Source organism: Phyllostomus hastatus, unplaced genomic scaffold, assembly GCF_019186645.2.
Source record: "Phyllostomus hastatus isolate PE091 unplaced genomic scaffold, TTU_PhHast_1.1 phas_scaffold_39, whole genome shotgun sequence".
NCBI lineage: Eukaryota > Metazoa > Chordata > Mammalia > Chiroptera > Phyllostomidae > Phyllostomus > Phyllostomus hastatus.
This window is the reverse complement of record NW_025334028.1, coordinates 11,640,010-11,664,631: the sequence shown is the minus strand read 5'-3', so window position 1 is coordinate 11,664,631 and position 24,622 is coordinate 11,640,010. Positions and strand designations below refer to the sequence as shown.

General features: G+C 36.7%; 1 protein-coding gene across 1 annotated transcript; it reads left to right on the top strand.

The window, feature by feature from the left end:
• The first annotated feature begins 390 nt into the window (after window positions 1-390).
• On the top strand, window positions 391-24,622 carry HSD17B11 (hydroxysteroid 17-beta dehydrogenase 11). Its single transcript, XM_045820446.1, has 7 exons — window positions 391-801; window positions 2,368-2,475; window positions 5,226-5,357; window positions 6,461-6,567; window positions 13,525-13,662; window positions 21,598-21,714; window positions 24,235-24,622. The coding sequence occupies exons 1-7, from the start codon at window positions 589-591 to the stop codon at window positions 24,323-24,325; spliced, it is 906 nt and encodes a 301-aa protein (XP_045676402.1). The 5' UTR covers window positions 391-588; the 3' UTR covers window positions 24,326-24,622.

Genomic DNA, 24,622 nt, shown 5'->3' with positions numbered 1-24,622 from the left:
TCTCCAAAAATCGTGCTTAGCTCAAACTTAAAATGTTACGCAACACCATTTCTCAGCAGGAAGCGGAACAATTGGTTATCATCCCGGATTCATTTAAGACAGGCAAATATATGTGCATCACAACCATCAAGTTTCAAAGAAGCATTTGGACTGCGGACACTGTCAATTATCTTTGGAACTTGAATAGAAATTTATCAAATTTAGGAAAACAAGCGGCAACTAACCCTCCTAGGTCGGCTCCGGAGATCCGGAGCGAGTGCGTGAAGACGACTTCGGCTGCGCAATTGGCGGGGGCTGCGCAAACCAGAACCAGGGACCTATGCTCTCCCCGAACATTGTCCCTCCCAGGTTTCCTAGTCAGCCAGCAGTCGCTCTGCACTAGAGCTTGAGCCAATTGTAAAGGACCTAACCAAGTCCAGCCCAGCGGAAGGAACGGTTTCACAGTTGTTTCTCTTTGATAAAGGAGTCCGTCCTTGCCCTCGCTTCTACTCTCTCTAGTGTTAGATGTGACGGAGCCGCCCTCCTACACTCAAAACAATTTAGAGTGATTGATAAACATACCAAATCCTCGCAGCAAAAAAAAAAAAAATGGTGATGTTCATCCTGAATTGCCTCCTGCTTCTGCCCTTTCTGATCTTCTGCTTCTTGGAATCTCTCCTGAAGATTTTTATTCCTAAGAAGAGAAAATCAGTCACCGGAGAAATCGTCCTGATTACGGGAGCTGGACATGGAATCGGGAGACTGACTGCCTATGAATTTGCCAAACTTAAATGCAAACTGGTTCTGTGGGATATAAATAAGGTAATGCTGCTTTACTGTTTTACTTTCTGGTATCTTTAATTTGTGGACATGTATGCATGTATTTTGCAGGTAACAACCCTTTACAGCACAGCTGTAAAGTGTGTAGAAAAAAATTACTATTGCCATTTTATAGATGGGGAAAAACATGGATTAATTAATGTGTTTATGATCATGTGATAAATGGACTTAGTGAAGATTCTCAGTTGTGGCCCATTTGACATTGTAAATTTATCCTCACCATTGCCCCTGAAAATAATTTGTGATATACTCCTGAACTTGATTTTACTGATCCTTTGACTTTAACCATATACAAAAAGTAATAGTTTTAGCTAGTATATTAAGAGTAAGAGCTTTGTACCTATTAAGAAAAAAAATCCAACTTACAGTTACTGAGGTAAGTGGCTTTAAGTTACCCAACAGAAAGTAACAATTGCTATGCCATACTGATTTCCAAGAGTTAAAAACAATAAAAAAGAAAAAAAGTCTTCAATGTAATTTTTACCAAAATTGGTGCAGGCTTAAGGAAGAGAGGACTTAGAATCTCACCTTTTATTTGGCCAGTAGGTAATGGACAAAGAGGTTCCTGGACAGCACCTGCTGGCCTGAAATGCCATATGTTACATATTCTTTAACACCCTGTGATGTCAACAGGAATTCATGGGATGTGAAGTGAGATCAGCACCAACCTAGTGAGTGGGTGATTGCGAGAACAATCCACAAACTTTATGACTCAGCAACACCAATCTGCTAGTGTTTCCCCAGAGTACCTTTCTCCTATCTGTCCCTTTCCTTACACTCTGCTTGGCGTGCCCTGCCCCTTTTTGCATAGCTGTTCTACTCACCCTTAAGACTCAACTCAGGTACCTCTTCTTTTAGCATGGCACTGCATGCCCCTTCTCTGTGTTCCCACAACTCTCTCTGGATAGCTCTATTATTATACTTGCCACAACATATCAGTTTGAACCATACAAAACTGCCAATATTCAATCCTTTACTCTAAAGTGATAAAAATTTCATATGGTCCTACCTAAATATTATTTTATGTTTCTTTCTACTACATAGAAAGTAGTAGAACGTGTGAGCTCCCTGAAGTCAGTACTCTGATGCATTCATGTTTGTGCCCACATGGTTCTTCAACACACCTTGAATATGACTTATGTATTAAAATGTTGGAGGAGTGAATGAATTGTAGTTAACTCCTTATTTATTTATTTTGTAGCCAGAAAACTGATATCTGTGAGTAGTTTTTAGTGACAGAGAAAAAAGTTTAATGTAATTTTTAAAGCCTAATATGGAATATACATGCATTTAACTCACAATGTAAAATTCATAATAAAAATAGTATTTTTAAACTTTTGTCTTCTTTTTCAAACCTTGCTTTAAATTCAGTTCCAACTAAAAGAAGCTCTTGAAAGTACTGAGAGCAAAGTGTACCTATAACCCTGTCAAAAATATGTGTCAGGTGAATTCTTGCCCAATCCTAGTTCAAAGAATCTGTTTTCAGCTGTTGATATACATGCTCATATCATTATTTTTATTCTCCTTGCCCTCTGTTGTTTTTTCTAGCATGGAATTGAGGAAACAGCTGATGGATGCAGGAGGCTGGGTGCAAAAGCTCATGCCTTTGTGGTAGACTGCAGTAAGCGAGAAGATATTTACAGCTCAGCGAAGAAGGTGAAATTTTGCTTTTGGCTAGAATCATATTGTGTCAGAGCTGGAAGGGATTTTGGAAATGACCCAGTCATGATGCAGACAAGCTAACAGAAGTTTTGTGATTTGCTCAAGGTTGAAGAGCTAGCTAGTGGCAAACCCAGAACTAAAACCCAGACTGAGGTTACGGGGCTTTAGTGCGTTCTGGAATCCTCCAGGGAGCTTGTTAAAAAATAGTCACCCAGGAGCTTTTCGTGCAGTAGGGCAAGGTCCGGGCCCAGGAATTTGCATGTTTAGTACTATCTGCACACACACCTCACCCATCTGATTCAGACACATGTAACACTTTGGATGGCACTACAGGATCACTGACAGGGTCTTCTGAAGTCCAAGGAACTCAGGAAGATAGAATAAATCTGTTTATCAGGCTGTCATCATAAACATATCTGTTATTACAAAGCATTATTTGCCTCATCTATGTACAACTGAGATGTGCTATATGTAATGGGGTTTCCTCTGAACACTTTCATAAATGTACTTGCTATCTAAATGTGGTAATGGTAGGAAGGTCAGTAGAATTACCTGGGCAAATTTCTTAAAATACACCTTCTTGGACCTTACCCCTGCATATTCTGATTGAGGGCAGTATAAAGATCCTGATTCAGCCAAGGCTTAAGAACCTCTTGAATTTTAGGGGATTTTAAATTTGAGGACATTTTTAACTTCTGCTTTAAATTATAATCTTTTATTTCAAACTGATCCTACTATTGTTGGTTAGGCCTTAGCTAAGTCAAAAGAATAGGTAGCAATTACCCAGGCCAGTGGTGGGCCTTCCTGGAAAGGGGTGCTGTAAGACCAAGGCCTTTGGGTAAGAACTATCTGCATTTCACAATAACGCTTTTACTTAAATTACCAATGATTCCCTTTTATAGAGATGAGAGCTCTTCCAGTTAATACTAGCTATAACACCTTGGGCAAGTTACCTAACCTCTCTGTGCCTAACTTTCCTCAATTATAAAATGGGGGTCACAGCAGTACATGTCTCATAGGGTTGTCATGAGGAGTAAGTGAAGTAATGATGTAAAGTTCTTAGAACAGTACCTGGTGCTTAGTAGTCACTCTATAAGAATTACTTCTTAGTATTATGATAGAATCACTTATATTATCTATATAATTTTATTAGCCATTATTAAGAGGATTTAGTAGTGTTAGTTACCTAAATGGAAAACATTCATTTCCAGGCTCATTTGGGAATAGGATGTTTTCTGGAAAAGGTAACTTTATTATTTGAAACAATTCCATGTATTTTAAACATAGTTTTTTTTCTACTGAAATTTTTCTAAAATGAACTAAATATATGCTTAAACAGAGTTTATACAATTACATATGATTATCAGATATTTTGAAGTAGCTATTTTGATGTGGCTATCTTGGTATCAGGAAAATTTTATGCCACCTAAACAATAAAACTCTCAGTTTGCTTTCATTATTAAGTAATGCACAATTTGACACTCTCACCCCAGGGGGGACACAGTAGGTGACAATGGGGAGCTCAAGGATAAAGGAAGGGCCAAGAGGGTCTGGGCTAATACTTTGGCAATGCAAAACAGTAATACATATTTTGAGTCATGTCAATTTGGAGGCATTACAGCAGCTTCATCAATTTAACCACATAAAATGTCATTTTTCTCAAAATTTAGGGGCATTATTCTGAACAACAGTTTTCCTATTGTGTTAGAGATGTAGATATAGGTACAAATTGTGTGTTGATCAAGGGCCAAATAACTTAGCTTTTCTCTGTAATGATTTAAATACAGCCCAGTGAAACTCAGTTGTGGCTAGGGAGGCTTCACAGTGGCACATTGACGTCCTGCTGGGGTGCTCACGGTCCTCCCCCTCCTGACTTCCTGTCTGCACACCGTTTCAGGCTTGTTTTGATCTCTGAGGTCAGAAAATCTGGGAGAGTCCCAGCTCCATGTGACCCTTGGCAAGAAAATTAGCCATTCTATGTTTCATATTTCTTGTTAAAATGTGCACACTAAGAGTTGTTAGCTCATAGAATTGTTGAGAGTTTAGTGAGATAATGAAATTCTGTAAAATGCATAGCACTTACATATGTGAAAGCTCTTAATAAGCTAGTTGCCAGTTCCTTGTCAGTCCCCAAGCACAATGCAGCACTATCTAAAGAGGGGCAACTCTGTGAATAGAGACCAGCTTTTATTTGGAACAAATGTATAGCAAAATGCATTGCAACTTTAGGGTCCATCCACCAAGAAGCTTAGTCAAAGAACAATGAAGATAAAGGAGCAATAGAATGGAGTGAACATAAAAATAGATGATGTAGCTGGCATAATGGTGTAATCAGTTTTACATAGTTCCTCATAACAGTCCCTGCATTTGCCAATTAATTAACCTTGTTTTTTGGGGGGGTTTTGCTTACCTTTTAAAGTAGTATTTAAAAAATAGCCCTGGCTGGTTTGTCACTGGTTGTGTTTTTGTTAGCCAAATACCTCTTGAGCTATAATCAATAGAGCAAAGTCAAGAGACTAAATTGCAAAATAATATTTTTACTTAGCAAACTTTCAAGCAGAACTATTTTGAAATAAAGTACCTAAAATTAAAAGGTTCTTTTTTTCAACTTTGCACACAGATTCAATACTACTTTTTTTCCCCACAACAAATAAAAAATACATACTTCTTTAATAGTCATTGCATGCAAGCCTGCCCTCATGCTTATTAATGATGTAGATATTTTTCTTATTTTATTTTTAAAGGTGAAGGCAGAAATTGGGGATGTTAGTATTCTAGTCAATAATGCTGGTGTGGTCTATGCATCAGATTTGTTTGCTACACAAGACCCTCAGATTGAAAAGACTTTTGAAGTTAATGTACTTGCACACTTCTGGGTAAGTATAATTTCCTTTACAAAAAACGTTCCCTTTTGTAAAACTCAAAGATTAAGTTTAAAGTGAAGCTTTCGGGAGATATAAGGACATATCAACTCAGTACTCAAGTTTTCTCCAGGTACCAGGGATAACATACAAAAAGATCATTTTTCATGCTACAATCAGATCTCATCAGTTATTCTTCCTCCCCCCAATAAATATTCATAATAATAATAAATAGTAAACTTAAGGCGCTATATATGTTTTAATTCTAAGCTAGATTCTCATTTCTCTGTTTAGAGATGGAGGAGGGATTAGGGACCATCTGCATCATCTGTGATTTTGTAAAAGAGGAACCCAGTTTGCTTTCAGACTCTCATGAGACCCAGGCCTCTTGTTACATCCTGGCATCTAATGCAAACTTTATTATGAAACTCACCATTCAAGGTCTTAAATACATATACACACAGAGTTTCTGAGGAGTCTAAATACTGCCCACATAGTCAGTTCCTAAAAGGGTCCCTCAAGGTTTTTTTGGGTGTGAGTTTAAGATGAGTAATCTCAAAAGAATATTGGAGTTAGTTGGTGAAAATGCAGTATTATGTTTACATTCCTAAATTATTCACATCTGTCTTTGTATTTTTATGACTTAAGAGTTCTCCCACATTCTGCCTCTTTTGAAATGCAGGGTATTGTCTTATTTGTTTCTGAATTCCTATCACATAGTAGGTGCTCAATAAATATTTATTTGTGAATCATTCAGTAACTACTGGAAGATTGCTATTCACTTTAATATTTTGATGACATAACCAAACTCTTTTCCAACAATTTCACGTTAAGATAGAAGACATAATTAATCAAAGGTAGAAGTCAGTGGACATATGTTATTCACAATTTAAATGAGATGGATTCTTAAAGTTTTCAGTATTCGTTGTTTACCTTAATTTTTCTAATCTGGGCACCCTACCCAGTTGTCTTATTTTGCCAAGTTTGGCAGTTAATCTAGGTTTCTATTTATGCCAGGAACAATGTTACAAAATATAACTTTATTTCAAAATATTCCCAATGGATTTGTGAATCAGAAATAGAAATATTTTTTTCTGTCTTATAAAAACTATTTCTAGACTACAAAGGCATTTCTTCCAGCAATGATGAAGAATAATCATGGCCATATTGTCACTGTGGCTTCAGCAGCTGGGCATACTACAGTCCCATTTTTAATGGCTTATTGGTAAGTGAACACGTGCATATTTTTCATTGGTTTCTATGCTTAGCTTTGTTGTACAAAGTCTCCTGTGCAACAACATTATCAACTGTTAATATCCTCCTCTGTTGACTGTTTTAGAGGTGGGTGCAGGGAAATTATCCAATTAGAAGCCAACTGTTTCAAGCATTTCTTATCTCTTTTTAGCAACAAGGAATTACAAAACAAGAGCAATACCATGAACACAAGTTAATATTCATAATTTTAAATAAAGTAATGTGGAAATAAAACTCTAAAGACAGAGAGAGTGCAATCTGGGAATGCTTTTGAATGCAAACAGTGGAATTGGTCTGAAAATAATTGTAATGGTTAATAATTGAAGAGCTTACTGTAGCAAACAGTGCACTTTCGTGGTGTGCCCCCCTGTACGCTGTCAAGAACTGATCGGTGTGGCCAGTGTGGCCACAGTGAGCCCTAACAGTCCTTTGGCCATTGCTGTATGTTAGCAAATAATAACTCCTAAAATTCTGAGTTATGACTGTGCAAATAAATATGCATAAAAATAATGATAAAATTTTTTTAACCTTGTGCTCTTTCTTATGAAATTAATGATCTGAATTCTAGAAACAATGTAGATATAGTTGTGTATGTAGATACAGATAATATATATAAATACTGGGTTGGCCAAAATGTCCATAATATAAAAGACACATTTTTCATTTTCACCAATAACTTTATTACTTTGGATATTTTGAGTATTTTGGCTATCTCCTGTGTGGTAGAGTGTTGATTGTTTTCAGTTGATCTGATTACTCTTAAGTTCAACTAGTCGTCCTGACCATGAGCATTGTCCAGTGAGAAATCTCCAGCAGGGAACTTTGCAAGCGACAGCACCTTCTCCATACACTGCACAAACCCTTTTTTGTAGTTTTACCTTTCCTGAAATAATAAAGCATAGTATGCTGAAAATACTGCATATTTTTTCCATTTTCAATATGAAAATGGCTACATAAAAATTCACCAAGTTTAGTAAGTTTTTTTAAAAGCATGCTAATATGACAGTTGCCACAATACAATATAACAAAAATTTTTCTAATGAAGTTCAAGACAACTAAGTGCTACTAGAACCATCGTACGGAAAAAAACAAGTAAATTTTATGGCCAACCCAATATATAGATATAGACATGGACAGGTAACTTGTTTATATACATATATGTCTTGCATTTTAAAAGTTTGCAACGATATATACTAAAACATACCTAGAGATGGTTACTTTTAGGTAATAGCAATACAAATAATTTTTATTTTGTTCTTTTTGTTCATCTATGTGTTCTTTCTTTCTTTCTGAACATATATTTGCTTTATAATAGTTTTAAAAATATAGACTGGGATTGAGTTTTGACAAAAGAAGAAATGACTGCTGAAGCAGTCACAGAGCAGACCTATAATGTCCAGATTGTATCTTGGCTCCTTCAGAGCCACTTTAAGTTAGGCGATGAGCCCCTAGCCATCAGGGGCCAATACAATTTTACATTTACTTACTTCCTTGATGAAAGATAGCTGCAGGTGCTGCTGCTAGGCTGCTGTATGACATTCTACTGCCCTGATAAGTTCTGCCATCGTCCCCAGGTAAGCAAAGAGGATCAGAGAATTAGGCCCGTCAACCCTGCTGTGCTTCCTCCTTCCCTTGCCATAGTAAATATCGTACTTGTTTTGATTTTGATTTGATTCTACCCCACTGAGGTTTACCGTGAAAATCAAGAAAGAACATGTTTTGTGTGAGAAACAAATTTATTTTGGTGACTAGTGATGGTACTTTCAACAGAAGTACAGGTTTTCACCGAGTGTTGTCAAAGCAGGAGCAAGACACACAGTTATGCAGATTGTGCACTACACAATTCTAGCGGGCACTGTTAACAGCATTCAGGTCCTTTTAGGCTTGAATGATTTCCCAGCAGATGGCTATGAATTAACTTGAGAGGAGGGGGGCCTTTTCTAATTCACAAAGAGTCACTACTTGGGCTAAGAGGCAGGGCCACAACTACACAAGTGGTTTTTACACTTCCATCTAGGGGACAGATCTGAGGTTTGTGGGCCCTCACAGAACTGTTTGGAACCTCAGTTCTCATTAGCCTGAGCTGTTGTGTCTGTGATCCTTACTGGCCACAATTATCTTAAGTTCAGTTGACTCTGGTTATCACTACATATCTGATCAGTGGCAGGAATTCCACGGAATCACACTGAAGACTTCATCCAGTAGAAGGCAATGCTTATCAGTTGTTATTAATAATTGGGCAGTTAAACTGAGACACTGCTTTTTAAAACAAACTTTTTATTGAAGTATAACATACATTTGTAAAAATGCAGAAATCATGAGAGTACAGCTCACTGAGTTACTGTAAAGTGGACACCTCTATGTAAACACCATTCAGGTCAAAAAATAGAACATCACAAGACCCCAGAAGCTCCTTTTGGAATTTTTCCCAATCACCAATCCCTCTTTCTTTCCCAAGGGTAACTCCTATATTGACTTGTTACACCATTGATTAATTTTGCCTATTTTTGATCTTTATATACATGGAATCATACTATGTTTGTAAGATTTACCCATGTTGGTAGCTGTAGTTTAATCATTGTCATGCCTAGACAATAATTTACTATCCACACTACCCTTCCTGAACCTTTGAGTTGTTTACGGGATATGATTACTATGAGTAATGATATTCTGAATCTTGATTTAATCCATTACAATCTTGTGTGACCTTTGGCAAGTAACAAAGTGCAGAAAAAAATCAACTCTATGCTAACTGTTAGCAAATCAAAATATGCTAAAATCAATTTTAGCATATACATTATTTTGTTGCAGAAGAAGTTTAGCCATTGTTAGTATAATGAGAATGGTTTGCACAACATTGATATAATCTGGCAGCCAAGGAAAGTGGACTGGAATGTGCATGTGTGAACAATGACGATTTCACTGTACTAGTCAGTGGGGGCGGTAGACACTGTTGAGTGAGCATGTGTGCTGTGTGGCTGTCACATTCAAAATGATTGAGCAAGTAGAGCCATGAATCTGCATCAAATTTTGAACACTTATTATCTATCTGTCTATCTATCTATCTATCTATCTGTCATCTCTCTCAAAACAAATTCACCCTAAAATTCAAAAATATAAAATTCTTTTAACACATTCAAGATCATTAATTCTGAGTTTAAATATATTGCTGCATATTTGGTTGACTTAAAAAAAATTAGAAAATATACTTTAGTAAAAGAGAAAAGAATTACTGATAATCTCACCATGTAGAAATAACTTTTGTAAACATTTCTTACAGTTTTTAGGACATTTTAAATGCAGATATATAGTCATGCATTGAAAAAATCTACATACATAATCTTGCTTTTTAAAATTTAAAATGAATGTTTTGCCAGTTTTTAAATACACAAAGTCTTCCCAGAAGGTATCCAGCCTTGTAATATGAAAAGTAGACATTTACTGAAGAAGATACAAGGTACAAGGAACATTGTACATAGGACAATGATGCCTCAGTCCTTCTTAAAGTAGGCACCTTGGGATCTCACACAGTTCTCCCACTCATCATCAGCTGCTCTGTTGTATTTTCCTGATTCTCATCAATGATCTGAAATCTCTTCCCTTCCAAAAGTGATTTGAGTTTTGGGAAAACCAGCAGTCACAGGGCACCAATTCTGGGCTGCAGGGGGACTGAGTCACCTGGGTGATTTGATGTTTTGCCAAAAAACTTCTGTATGAGATGTGATGCATGAGCAGGTTCTTTGCCATAATGAAGCTGCCAGTCACCAGTTGCCCATAGCTATGGCCATCTAAGTCATTCAGATAGTTTCTGTGGAGAAATGTTGAAGCTTAACGCAAAATTTGATACAGATTCATTGCTTTACTCACTCAGTCATTTTGAATGCGACGAACACACAGTACACATGCTCACTCAACAGTGTCTACCGCCCCCACTAACTAGTACAGTGAAGTCATCATTGTTCACATATGTGCATTCCAGTCCATTCTCCTTGGCTACCTGGCTACATTGATATGGCACAAACCATCCTTGCTACTAACAATACCTGGACTTTTTTTGGATAGACCTCAGTATATATGCAACATCATTTTCAATTCCTGTATGGTATACCACTGTACATATATGCCATTGTTTATTTAATTTACCCATTATTGTTGGGTAATGTATTTGTCTGGACTCTTTTAGTTGCAAGGAACACAAAATTTAAACTGACCCAGGCCAAAAGAGGAATTATTTTGCCTCTGTGATTAAAGTCACAGGTAGGCTGTCTTTCTCAGAAAAGAGAGGTGCCAGCAGTTCCAGGTAACATCCATTCAACTCCAAGTCCAGCAGATTGGGTAAAGTCATGACTTCCCAGTGATGCCTTCAAATGTTCTACTTCTCGAGTTCATTCTGACTAGACCAATTTGGATCCAGCCTCTGAATAGGTAGGGGGAGAAGGGGCATTAGCTGGCAAAATCAGAGTAATGTTGCCAGAATAAGGGAATATATGAATGCCAATGAGCAAAAACAAGAGCTGCCCACCATAGACATTTAAAATCATCTCCACACACAACATATGAAACAAATTCCTCAAGACAGACAACAGACTGATGGTCAGCAGAGGAGGAGTGGGTGTAAAGAGGGTTTATGGTGACAGATGGAAACTAGATATTTGATGGTGAGCACGATGCAGTCTATACAGATAATGAATTATAATGTTGCATTCATAAACCTATGTAATATATTATAAATCAATGTTACCTCAGTTAATTAATTTAATTAATTTAATATTGTTTCTATTTGCCTTCATGCACTGTGTACCTCAGGGACTATCCTTGGATAAATCTGTAGAAACATGAGTGATGATTTTCTTAGGATAAATACTTAAAAGGGAAATTACTGGATCTAAGAGCATGGCATATTTTAATGAATTTGATACCTTTTGCTAAATTGCCTTCCAAAAAGGCTGCCAATTAACCTGTACTTTGGAAAATAGAAAGCTGTGGAAAGCTCTCTCTTGGTTTATCTTTTTAAGTTTAGACATACATTGAAGCCCTAAAGAGAAAAGATTGCTCATTCAATTATATAAAATTAAAAATATTATGTAGTTTAAAAGACAACTTAAGCAAATAAAAATGTCCTTGTATCCTACCACTTACAGCTAGGCAAAAATCATTTTATTTTGTAATTTATATTAATTATTCTTAAAGCAAAATATTTTAATATGCATAAACCTAATGGTATTATTTTTTACACTTTCTGCTAATGTCCTTTAGCCATTTATCCATTACAATATTGTCTTACTCATTTACAAAAGTTGCCATATAGTATGGTACTATAGTATACTATATACTATAGTATATACTATACTACTATATAGTATATGGTATACTATAGTATATACTATACTATAGTATACCATATACTATACTACTATATAGTATACTATATAGTATATACTATAGTATAGTATAGTATAGTATAGTATGGTACCCTTATCCTTGTCTTACATGTTGCAAATGCTTTACCAATTTTTTTGGCTCTTAACTTGGTTGGGAGCTGATAAAGTTTAGAGTATATCATATAGAGGCCTGGTTATTGCCTAGATTTAAAGTCTGATTCTACCACTCTCTTATGTCTTTGGGCAACTTCTGTAACCACCCCTAGGGCCTTAGTTTCCTTTTTAATAAGTGGGGATCATTGTGGCATCTATTTCATGGAGTCGCTGTGGGGGTTAAATGACATAATGCGTCTGAGTAACCGAGGACCGTGTCTGGCACGTAGTCATCCATCTTAGGTATAATTATTTTTGTTTGTTTTACTTTTTCAAGGTACAAAAGATTTACATTTTATATAATTGAATCTCAAAATCTTTCTTTTTAAGTCTTCATTATATGCCTAAGCTGTAAAAAACAAGAGTGGAGGGGGTGAAAGAGAACTTTCCTTTTCATGGCTTTGTATTTTCCAAAGCACAGGTTGACTGGCAAGAATGTACAGCTGCTCTGTACATAACTGCTAATCCATGCAGATTTATAGAAGAACAATCTACCTGGTAATGCAACTGAATTGTACACTTTCAAATTTCAAATTTTCTCATCTATACTTTCACATAATTTTAAAAATTAATAATGTAATATTGTATCTCTATAAAGTTGCTTTTCAAAACACCTAACTGGAAGTGTGATGCTCACTTAAAATATGATTGATTTCCCTTCTCTTTCCAAGTGAGGGAACTGGGACAACAAGAATGGCTTTGCACTTTGATTCTTTCATTTGACAAGTACTTACTGAGCCCCTGTTTTGGCCCAGGCATTGTGCCGGGCCCTGGGGATTTACTGCAGGCCACAGTAGTCATGCAGCTTGTAGCAAAGGTATGAGGGACAGACATTCAAAAAGGATACCCTGATGAACATTAAGTTACAAATCTAAAATGTGCTGTCACAGAAAACTGAAGATTACTATACAGTGGGGAAATAATTTAGGCTAGGGGTCAGGAAAGTCCTCTTTGAAGAAGTCACACTGAGACTAAAGGAAGAATTGGTTTTATGCAGGAGCATTTTCCAATGAATTCATTGAACATATTAAAGTAAATAATGAGCAGCCTACAATGTTATTAAATTTTATGGAAAGAGAAACAACAAAATAAACATCTTACCAATTTTTTGCAGCAATACATTTAAGCTTATTCATTTGTCACTCTAATATATGATGTCGTGATGCAGTAAGTGTTCTATGTCAGTGCTTCTTAAGCTTCAACGTGCCCATAAATTTACCTGAGGATCTTCCACTGAATGCAATTGAGTGGGTCTGGGCAGGGCACTGAGATTCAGCTGCTGCCTGTGTTTCTCAGCTGAGGACCACGCTTAACTAAGGAAAACAGCCGTCCAAATTAAATACATGTAGTAATTTTCCTGAATTATTTTGTGACCTTTCTCTGTTTATTTTCAGTTCAAGCAAGTTTGCTGCTGTGGGATTTCATAGAGCTTTGACTGATGAACTGGCTGCCTTAAAAAGTACTGGAGTCAAAACATCATGTCTCTGCCCTAATTTCATAAACACTGGCTTCATCAAAAACCCAAGCACTGCGTAAGTTGAGATAGAAATAGAGATAAAAGGATTGGTGGTTGCATGAATACGAGACATTCTGTGGCTTTTCTGAAGTATTTTAATCTTAAAACACCTGAGATGCAATGCCCTGAGCTCAGCTCAGTTCTGCCTTCTGTAGGTTGTGGGAAAACAGGTGGTGAGACTCAGGGAGAGAATGTATACAAATGTAAATATGAATGAGACAGGTGAGCTTGCTAATCCTCCCTGTTCTTCTTCCCCTAAGCAGTGGTTTTTAGACTTAAGTACACATACATTTCACCAGGAGTGCTTAGGAACCATGTAGGGGACCCACCCCCAGAGATGTTGGTTTTTATTGGGTTTGGTTGGGAGGGGGTAGTTAGTAGTTGAGCTGGGGACTTGGAAGTATGTACGCATATGTCTAATGAGCATCACAGGTAATTCTGATAGACATAAATCAGAACCACAGTGTGAAAAGCACTTTCCATTGGTAATCTAGAGATTATCTTCCAAATTGACTACGAGACCATGGTCTTTCTTTGGTCAGCACATAAAATTGTAAGGATCTGCTCTGAGGTTAATTTTAATGTTTCTTCTCCTTGGGAATAGCTTTAGTATCTTTGTAAACATATTGTATGCTTTTAAAAAAATTCTAACACATATAAATAAGAAAGTTTCTTTTTAAAATTTCTTAAAACCCTCTGTCCAGTGGAAACTGCTCTTGATATTTTGATGAACATCTTTCTAGACATCTCCCTATGTACAGATTAAATGTCTAAATTTTGTGTAATTGACATACATTACACATGGGGTTCTGGAAACAATAAGTAAACTGCTCACTTTCTTCAGCATTATGTTTATAGACAATATGGTGTTAAAAACTTCAAAGTTCCTAAGAAGCTACATTTTAATTGTTCCTACCACAAAAAAGAAATGATAATTGTGTGATGTGATAGAGGTGTTAGCTCATTCTACAGTGGTAATCATATTGCAATATATAAGTGTATCATATCAACATGCTGTACACCTTAATTTTACTCAATGTGATATGTTAGTTATATCTCAATAACAATTAATTAGGAGACTTCCAGCCAAGATGGAGACAGGTAGAAATGCCTTACTTCCTTGTACAACCAAAGAAGGACAACAAATTTAAAAACAAAAAAACTCAGAAATGCCAGAAAATCAAACTGTGTGGAAGTCTGACAACCAAGGAGTTAAAGAAACTCATTCAGACTGGTAGGAGGGGTGGAAAAGGTCAGCTGGGGTGGAGAAGACACACAGCAAGTTGGTGGACCAGGCAGGCAAGGCAGCTGTTGTAGACTGAGCAGTACCACCTTCATGTGCAGATAAACCAGGAGGAACAACTGGGGAGCAAGACAGATCGTGCAACCCAGGGTTCCAACGTGGGGAACTAAAAGCCTCAAAACCTCTGGGTATAAAAACTTCTGGGTTGTGGCAGTAGGAGAAACTTCTAGCCTTGCAGGAGAGTTTGTTGGAGGAGACCCAAAGGGTCCTAGGATGTACACAAACCTACCCACCTGGGAATCAGCACCAGAAGGGCCCAATGTGCTTGTGGGTAGCGAGGGAAGTGACTGAAATCTGGCTGAGAGCAGAGCAAGCAGCATTGTTCCCTCTCTGACCCCTCCCCCACATATAGTGCCACAACACAGAGGTGGGTTGCCCCATCCTGGTGAATAACTAAGGCTCTGTTCCTTACAACATAACAGGTGTGCTGAGGCAAAGAACTGTGGCCCACATGAAAGAACAGATCAAAACTCTAGAAAAAGAACTAAGGGATAAGGAGATAGCCAACCTATCAGATGCAGAGTTCAAAACACTAGTAATCAGGATGCTCACAGAAATGATTGAGTTCACCTGCAAAATGAAGGAAGAAATGAAGGCTACCTAAAGTAAAATAAAGCAAAATGTACAGGGAACCAACAGTGAAGGGAAGGAAACTGAGACTCAAACAATTTGGAGCAGAAGGAAGAAATTAACATTCAACTAGAACAGAATGAAGAAACAAGAATTCAAAAAAATGAGGAGAGGCTTAGGAACCTCTGGGACAATTTTAAACATTCCAACATCCTAATCATAGGGGTGCCAGAAGGAGAGCAACAAGAGCAAGAAGTTGAAAACTTATTTGAACAAATAATGAAGGAAAACTTCCCCATTTTGGTGAAGGAAACAGACTTCCAGGCAATCCAGGAAGCTCAGACAGTCCCAAAGAAATTGGACCCAAGGAAGCCCACACCAAGGCACATCATAATTACATAACCCAAGATTAAAGATAAAGAGAGAATCTTAAAAGCAGCAAGAGAAAAGGAGCAAGTTACCTACAAAGAAGTTCCCGTGAGACTGGTCAGCTGACTTCTCAAAAAAAAAAACAACAACCCTGACAGGCAAGAAGGGGCTGGAAAGAAGTGTTCAAAGTCATGAAAGGCAAGGACTTACATCCAAGATTACTTTGTCCAGCAAAGCTTTCATTTAGAATGGAAGGGCAGATAAAGTGCTTCCCAGATAAGGTCAAATTAAAGGAGTTCATCATCACCAAGTCCTTATTATATGAAATGTTAAAGGGGCTTATCTAAGAAAAAGAAGAAAATCAAAACTATGAACAGTAAAATGACAACAAACTCACAACTATCAACAACCGAACCTAAAAACAAACTAAGCAAACAAACAGGAACAGAATCACCGAAATGGAGATCACCTGGAAAGTTGTCAACAGGAGAGGCGGAAAGAGGGGGGAAAGGTACAGAGAATAAGTAGCATGAATGGTAGGTATAAAATAGACAGGGAGAGGTTAAGAACAGTATAGGAAATGGAGAAGCCAGAGAACTTGTATGTACGACTCATGGACATGAACTAAGCTGGGGGTGGGGGAGAGGAATGTGGGTGGGAGGAGGGGTGTAGGGCAGAGTGGGATAAAAGGGAGAAAAAATGGGACAATTGTAACAGCATAATCAATAAAATATACTTAAAAGAAATTAATTAGTCAATTAAAAGAATTCACTAAAACTGAAAAGGGATGTCAAAAAAAGGTACCATTGCCCAGGAATAGAATTGGTCAATTTTTTTTATATTCTCAGAATTTAGATACTAAAGTAATATATTTGAGTCAAGTTTTTTCACTTAGACTGTCTTTCAGCAATTAAATACAGACAGCACATTTTTTAATTATAATTGAATGTTTTACCCTTGCCCACAGGATGATGTACAAAGCTAACCTTCATGTGGGCAGGGGTGCCCTCTCCTGGCAAAGTTCTACTACTACAATTGAAAAATAACGGAAGCTTGCTGTTGGGGGTGGGGAGGGTGGTGGTGGGGGGGTGGGGAGGGTGGGGGGGGGGTTTCCTGTAAATAGAAGCTGACAGGATTCTAGCCTAGTCACAGGAATATGACCAGGCTAAGGAAGGGTCTGGAGCTTGGTGCTGCCACATGAATTCCTTTAAAGATAAGCTGATACTAGAGTGGATGCCAAAAGCGAAGTTGGTTTTAATCTAGAAACTTAGTTCTTCTAATTAGAGGGCAGAATTTATATTCTGGACACTAAATAAAATCTAAGTTTTTAAACCTCATGACAGTACTTTGCTTAGAGAGATCAAGTCACTTGCCTGTAAGTAGGAGAGCTGAGATTCAGACCAAGTTTTTCCTTTTTACACAGACAACAACCTTTCTGAGAGAAGCAAACTGAGCCAACCTCTAAGTGACTGATCCAAAATAATTTGTGTCTTACTTATATTGGAATTTATATTGCATTTTAAGGCACAACAAGGATGTAATTTATTAGTTCTTATATTTACACATCTATCAGTGCAAAGAAGCTAGTGTACTACAAAGGTTATAACACAGCATAATCTGATTTTATTGGAATTAAGTGTGATCAAGTGTTCTAATAATTTTTGGCTGTTAAGAAATATTTTTGTTACATAAACTTGGCTCTCAAGAAATCACTTTTTCAAGCATTTATTGAAAGTCTCCCAGATACCAGGTACCTTAGTAGGTCTGGGTACCTTATTATATATAACCTAGGAGAGTTAGATTTGGCCCCAAGCCACAGTTTGCCTACCCCTGCCCTAATCCTTCTAAAAATTCTGCAAGATAAGTATTACCATGCCTATTTTATTGACAAACAGAAAGTTGGAGGAGTTAAGAAAATTGCCCAAAGCCATACAGCCCCAAAGGGGCAGACTTGAAATTCCTCCATAGGTCCTAGATTCCAAAGGCCTTACTATTCCTAGCTTTATTTTTTAACAAAATTTTAATTGAAGTTTTCTCTGAAAATAATCATTTAAAAATGTATATTAAATATTTCATTGGAAATATCTTTATTGGTTTTCTAATAATGTGTTATGATTGTAAACAAAAGTTAAGTAATATAGAGAAAAGCCCCTTCAAAGGTGTTGCTCTTCCAGAGGTAACCACTTTATTGAAAATTATATTTCCAGTTATAGCTTCCCAATTTAGGAAGCCATACTTCTTAATTTAATGCATTTTTTTTCTGGTACATGGAAACATACATACTATTCTGTAAGCTGCCCTTTTATCTTAATAATATGCTGTTGTTGCATTATTTACAATAGCCAAGATATGGAAGCAGCCCAAGTGTCCATTAGTAGATGAGTGGGTAAAACTATGGTATATTTACACAATAAAATACTACTCGGCCATAAAAAAGAAGGTTTTACCATTTGTGATGGTATGGATGGAGAACATAATGCTGAGTGAAATAAACCAGTCAAAGAACGACAAATACCATATGAGTTCGTTCACTCATATGTGGAATCTAATGAACAAAATGAACTAATACGGAAAATAGAGACAGACTCAGAGAGCAGACTGACAGCTGTTAGAGGGAGGCAGAGTTGGAGGCTGGGAGAGAGTGAGCAAAGGAGAAAAAAATCCTGAACATGGACAATAGTGTGCTGATTGCCAGGGGAAGGAGAGGTGGGGGAAGGTGGAGGAGAGTATAGAGAGATAAATAAATGGTGGTGGAAAGAGACTTGACTTGGGGTGGTGAACACAAAATACAATATACAGATGATATAGAATTGCATATCTGAAACCTATATAATTTTATTAACTGATGTCACCCATTAAATTCAATAAAAAGGAAGAGAATAGTTTATGTGGTTCAGATTGACAGTGAACTGTTCCTTGACATATTTTCCTGACCAAAATATCAAATTTATCATAAAAAAGGAAAGATCATATACAGGGTCCAGCATAATAATGGCCCATTTTTATTACAAAATCTTTTATTACAAAATCATAAGCATGTAATTCTGTAACATAACAATATCATGCTCAAGCATACCATATGACATTTTAGGTGAAATGTTCAAATTAAAACTATAAATTATTATACCCATGTTATTACCCTACCAACCACACTCAAGCAGGCATTACTTCTGCCCAACCCTGTCTATGAAGTCTGTCCAGAAATCATTCAGCCACACAAATGTCTCAGAAAAATAGAGACATTTATTGAAGACACAGGATATAAGAAACATTGTACATAGGACAGTGACGCCTCACTCCCCTTCAAAGTAGGCACCTTGGGACCTCACCCAGTTCTCCCATCATCTCCTCCACTGTTTAAAACACTGCAAAATCCTTCGTTGGAATCACTATCACCTGCCTCATTGTATTTTCCTGAATCTCATCAATGGTCTGGAATCTTTTCCCTTTCAAAGGTGATTTTAGATTTGGGAAAAGCTAGGAGTTGCAGGGCACCAAATCTGGGCTGTAGGGATGCTGAGTCACCTGGGTGATTTGATGTTTCACCAAAAAACGCTGCACGAGATATGATGCATGGGCGGGCCCGTTGTCATGATGAAGCTGTCAATCACTAATTGCCCATTGCTGTAGCTGTTTTCATCATATTGCATCTCTCAACCCACAAAGAATATTGAGGTGGACCTCCTTATTATTTGTTTGGCTTTGAGGGATGTTATGGAAAACACCTTCCCAATCAACAGTTAACATGGCCTTGATCTTGCTGTGACTTTACTGCACCTTCTTTGGGTGTGACATCCATTGGGACAACTGGGTCTTCACTTTCAGATCATAGTCATAGACCCGAGATTCATCTCCGGTTATGATCTTGAGGAAATCTGGCTCATGAGTAGTGGTTTGAATCAAGTCACTAGCAACTTCAGCACGATGTTCCTTCTGCTCGGTAGAAGAAGCCATGGAACGAATTTTGACACAACATATTTCATGCCAAGATCCTGTGTCAAAATCGTGGACACCATAGATTTTGGACTCCCCAGATCAGCTTCTAGTTCTCTCACTGTCAGTCACTGATCTTTGCTGACTGCAGCCCACACACATGCAACATTCACAGGTGTTCTGCTTATTGCAGGCCTTTCAGAATGTGGATCACTTTCAACAGATTCTTGACCATCTTTTAAACATTTGTTGCCGTTTTATTTCTTTCACACTTATTGCATTGTCTGCAAAAGCCCTCTTAATAATCCAAGTAATTTCCAGAGAGGAACATTCAAGCTTAACACAAAATTTGATGCATATTCTTTGCTCTACTCACTCAGTCATTTTGAATGTGACAGTCACACAGTACACATGCTCAATCACTGGCATCTACCACCTGCACTGACTAGTACAGTGAAGTTTTATTGTTCACGCATGTGCATTCCAGTCCACTCTCCTTGGCTGCCAGGTTCTATTGATGTTGTGCAAACCATTCTATTTAAAATGGCCAGACTTTTTCCAGCAGTCTTCCTATTTAAGCTCTGATCTCCTTCATGTATGTAATTAGCATGCTCACTTTAAAGTACAATATCACTTTTCTCGTTCGTCCCACTTTTACTTTTACTGCATATTTTTCTTTCTTAATGAACTATTCTATATTTGTTCCTAAGAAATCTCACCTAATTCTTTTTGTCTCACTTTTCTCAACGAGTCACAACATTTAAAATCTGCCTCTCCATAATGTTAGTCACCCAATGAGTTTGATGACATTGGCAAATTCAGAAGTGTAATTAATTATCGTATCTTTTTTTCCAAATCACTAGTAAAATATTAAAAACTCAGGACCAACTCTTGTGCAACTCCACACTAAATGTGTTTATTCTAACACCCATAGAACAAAGGTCACATTTTAGGGACTACCTTCTACTCAGTAGTGCATATAACAGTGCAGATGTAACATGAAACTACCGTATTTTTCAGACTATAAGATGCACTTCTGTCTCCTCCCGTCCCTTAAATTTGGGAGGAATAATGGTTGTTAATGCTGTTGTTGAGTTCTGTTTACATTTATATTGGTGAAATATTGTGTTATTTGTATTATTATTTTTCCACATTTTTTGCTTCAATTTTTTTCCCTGTTTTCCTCTAAAACCTAGGTGTGTCTTATGGTCAAAAATACGGTAAATAACAAATCTGAAAATTAAATGAAGACCTAATAAAGTGGTAAAGGTAGATAACCAAAGACAATATTAGGATTCCATGTAGAGATCAAGGACCTAGAGCCACACATATCCCTGTATTTTAATTCCTCTGACACTTTAGAAATTGTTCACTTAAAACATCCTAGTATATAATAACACTTGTAAATGGTATCTGACTTCTTTTTCAAAGCTTCTAAAGATTTAAAAGTGAATTTATGTGTTAATCTAGCTAAATTATTTTTGAGTCTTAGTTATTTTCACACTTCTCATTTGCATAACAGAGTTGTTGTAAAGCTTCAAGGAGATAACCTGTGTAAAATGTTTAGCACAGTGGGCAGCCCATGATAAGCACTAAGTAAATAGTTGTTAATATTATTAATACTAAAGCAGCTGTCATTTGCGAGCATCTGTGATGGGCTAGATGCTACAGGTCACTTACATTGTGGTTCCTATGGTAATTTAACTTGTTTAGCACTAAACTAAAGCTGAAGCCTCAGTGAAATGATTTGTTTCTGAAGACTGCTTCTGATTTCAGTTTGGGACCCACCCTGGAACCTGAGGAAGTGGTAAACAAGCTGATGGAAGGAATTCTGACTGAACAAAAAATGATTTTTATCCCATTTTCTATAAGCTTTTTAACGGTGTTGGAAAGGTAAGCAATAGTTAAGTTTGCCAGCATTATAAATATTTATCTGTTACATGTTTTTACTCAGATTTAGGACCAAATTTTTGTTAAGTACTATTAAATGGAATAAAGTTAATAAAAATAATAAGCTTAAAGAATCCATCAATTTTTAAACTACCTTTGTTAATGATTGAAGCAGGATTGGTGTTGTAATTGGGCAAATGAACTGAATCATTTCCACAAGCTTTTTTTTTAAAAGAAAGAAATTGGCATATTTTTGGAAGTCTTGTCTTATAAATGAATTAATATGAAGAAAGACAGTTTTTAAACATTAGTACATAGTGGAATCATAGGATAATAATATTGGAGGAGACTATAGTTAACTTTTATATATTCATTTAAATATACAACAGGTAATCACTGAGCTCTTATTTTGTGCAAAATAATACTGAAGCATAGAGATATCTTTAGAGACCCTTGAGCCTTGCTACTTCAGATGTGGTTCACGGCCAGCAGCATCAACACCACCTGGGAGTTCATTGGAAGTACAGAATCTCCTGTCCTCCTGAATCAGAATTTGCATTTTGATAAGATCCACAGATGATTTGTGTGCATATTTAGATTTAGAATAATTTCTTTAGAGCAGTAGTCAACTTGGGTGTGCATTGGAATTCACCTGGGAGTTTTTAAAATGCTAATATCCCAGACCCACTCCCCAGGATTCTGATTTGATTGGTCTGGAGTGTGGCCTGATCACACTGTGACTTTCCCGGTGACTTTAATGTACAGCCAAGATGGGAAACCCCTACTTTAGAGAATGCCTCATCATAACACACTGTCACCTCACTCACCTGGGAAGCTGTGTGGCAGTGAGGCTGGCCAGTGAGTGAGGGAAAACTCAAGAGACTCCTCAGGTTAAAAAGAAAAAGAAGCCTTTTTCTGTCCCTAGATTCAAGCTTCTCCAACATGGTAGGGTATCAGGATCACTGGGGAAGACAATTTAAAAACTAGATTCCTGGATCTCACCTCTTGACATTTTAATATAGGATGTTTGAGTTGAAACCCAGAAATCTGAATTTTAACAGTCAGTTGCCATAAGCAGTTGGTTCAAAGATTATACTTTGAGAACTACTGACCTAGAGACTGAAAAAAATTAGAAAACCAAAAGCATGAGGGCCTGTGTCAGGTTTTTTTTAGCCCCTTCTACTAGGAACTATGGTTGAGCATATTTTGAGTTCAGGTAGCAAAGCCCAAGGATCCCCTTGGTGAGTAAATGAATTAAAACCTCTGAGGTGTGTAGCATTTTACTTGTCACATGACCTAAGTAAGCACTCACTGATTACAGTCCCTTAGAATGTAACTCATGAAAGAAGGAATTTTGTCTGTTTTCCTCACTATATCCCCTGCACTTTGAAGAATTGATAGACACACTCGAGGCATCAAAATATTTGCTGATTGAATAAATTAATTGTTTCTTAGACCTTTAACATAGAGACCAAATGTTTGTGCTCTGGAGTTAGGTGAAGCTGTGTTTGTGCGACTTGCTTGCAACATGAACATGGATGAGTTATTTAACTTCTTTGAAGCTTAATTCCTTCATCTGTCACATGGAGATGACAATAAGACTTTAAAGGGCTATGAGGAATAAATAAAATAATGCATTCAAAATATTTAATACACTATAAATACTCAGTAAATGTTATATACTGCTATTATTTTTATAATTACCACTCTTATTAACATTGCCCTAATTTTCCTCTGACTATGAATGTTCAGTGCTCAATTTCCAAAATTTATTTTAATGCCATCTAGGCAGGTATCTGTATATAGTTACACTGACTTACATAGTCTGTCTCATTTCTCTCAGACTCATTGGAATGTGACAAGTTCCTCAATATTCTTAAGTATAGAGTGAGAAGAAAAAATTAGACTTACCAGATGCCTATCATTATTTAAGGCTTTTTATATTAACACTGATTCTTCAAATAACACTGTGGGGTAGGTGTTAATTTTTCGTGTACATGTGAGGAATTTAAATTCAAAAGTTAAATTACTTGCTCAGCATTATGCTCAAAACCAAGCATATTGTCTGCATTTCCATTGAGCAATTCTGCTTCCCCAGTCTCGAAGTAGAACACTTTAATAATATACTGGATTATAAAGTATAAAATTAGTTCCTATTCTCACTTTTTTTGCAATGTCAGCTTTTGTTTTTATTTTTGTAATTTTTAAACCTTTAGCATCTCAACTGCTCAGTTCTGTACACATCCTCTCATGGATCTTTTAAAAAATATAGAGTATATTTATTTAAAAACTAAATATTTCAAGTCACTTCTGCTCTAAAGAATTAAACCTTCCTTTTCCTTTTGAAAAGGAAATGTATTTAATTGGAAAGAGCATATAGTAGTGACTATGTGTTAAAGTTCTTAATCTTGTTTAAAATGAACATGGACATTATATATGATAAACGTAAGTATTTTAAGAGCGGATATCTTAAAATGCACTTAATATTAATTTACTAATTATGTTCATGTGTCTTTCTTTTAGGATCTTTCCTGAGCATTTCATGGCAGTTTTAAAACAAAAGGTCAATGTTAAGTTTGATGCAGTTGTTGGATATAAAAACAAAGGACAATAGCTCTGGCCTGGTAGCTCAGTTGGTAAGAGCATTGTCCCTGTACGCCAAGGTTGCTGGTTTGATCCCTGGTCAGGGCACATGCAAGAATCAACCAATGAATGTATCAATGGGTGGAACAGCAATATCTATGTTTCTCACTGTCTTTCTCTCCCTATCTTTCCTCTTCTCTCTTTCTCTAACATTAATACATTTTTTAAAAATTTGTAAAGTAATGAACAATAAGTGTTGTTTTTGAAAATTGATTTATCAGGTTTAAGTTGATTTCATCTTATATTAAACAGAATTTTAATGTTTGGA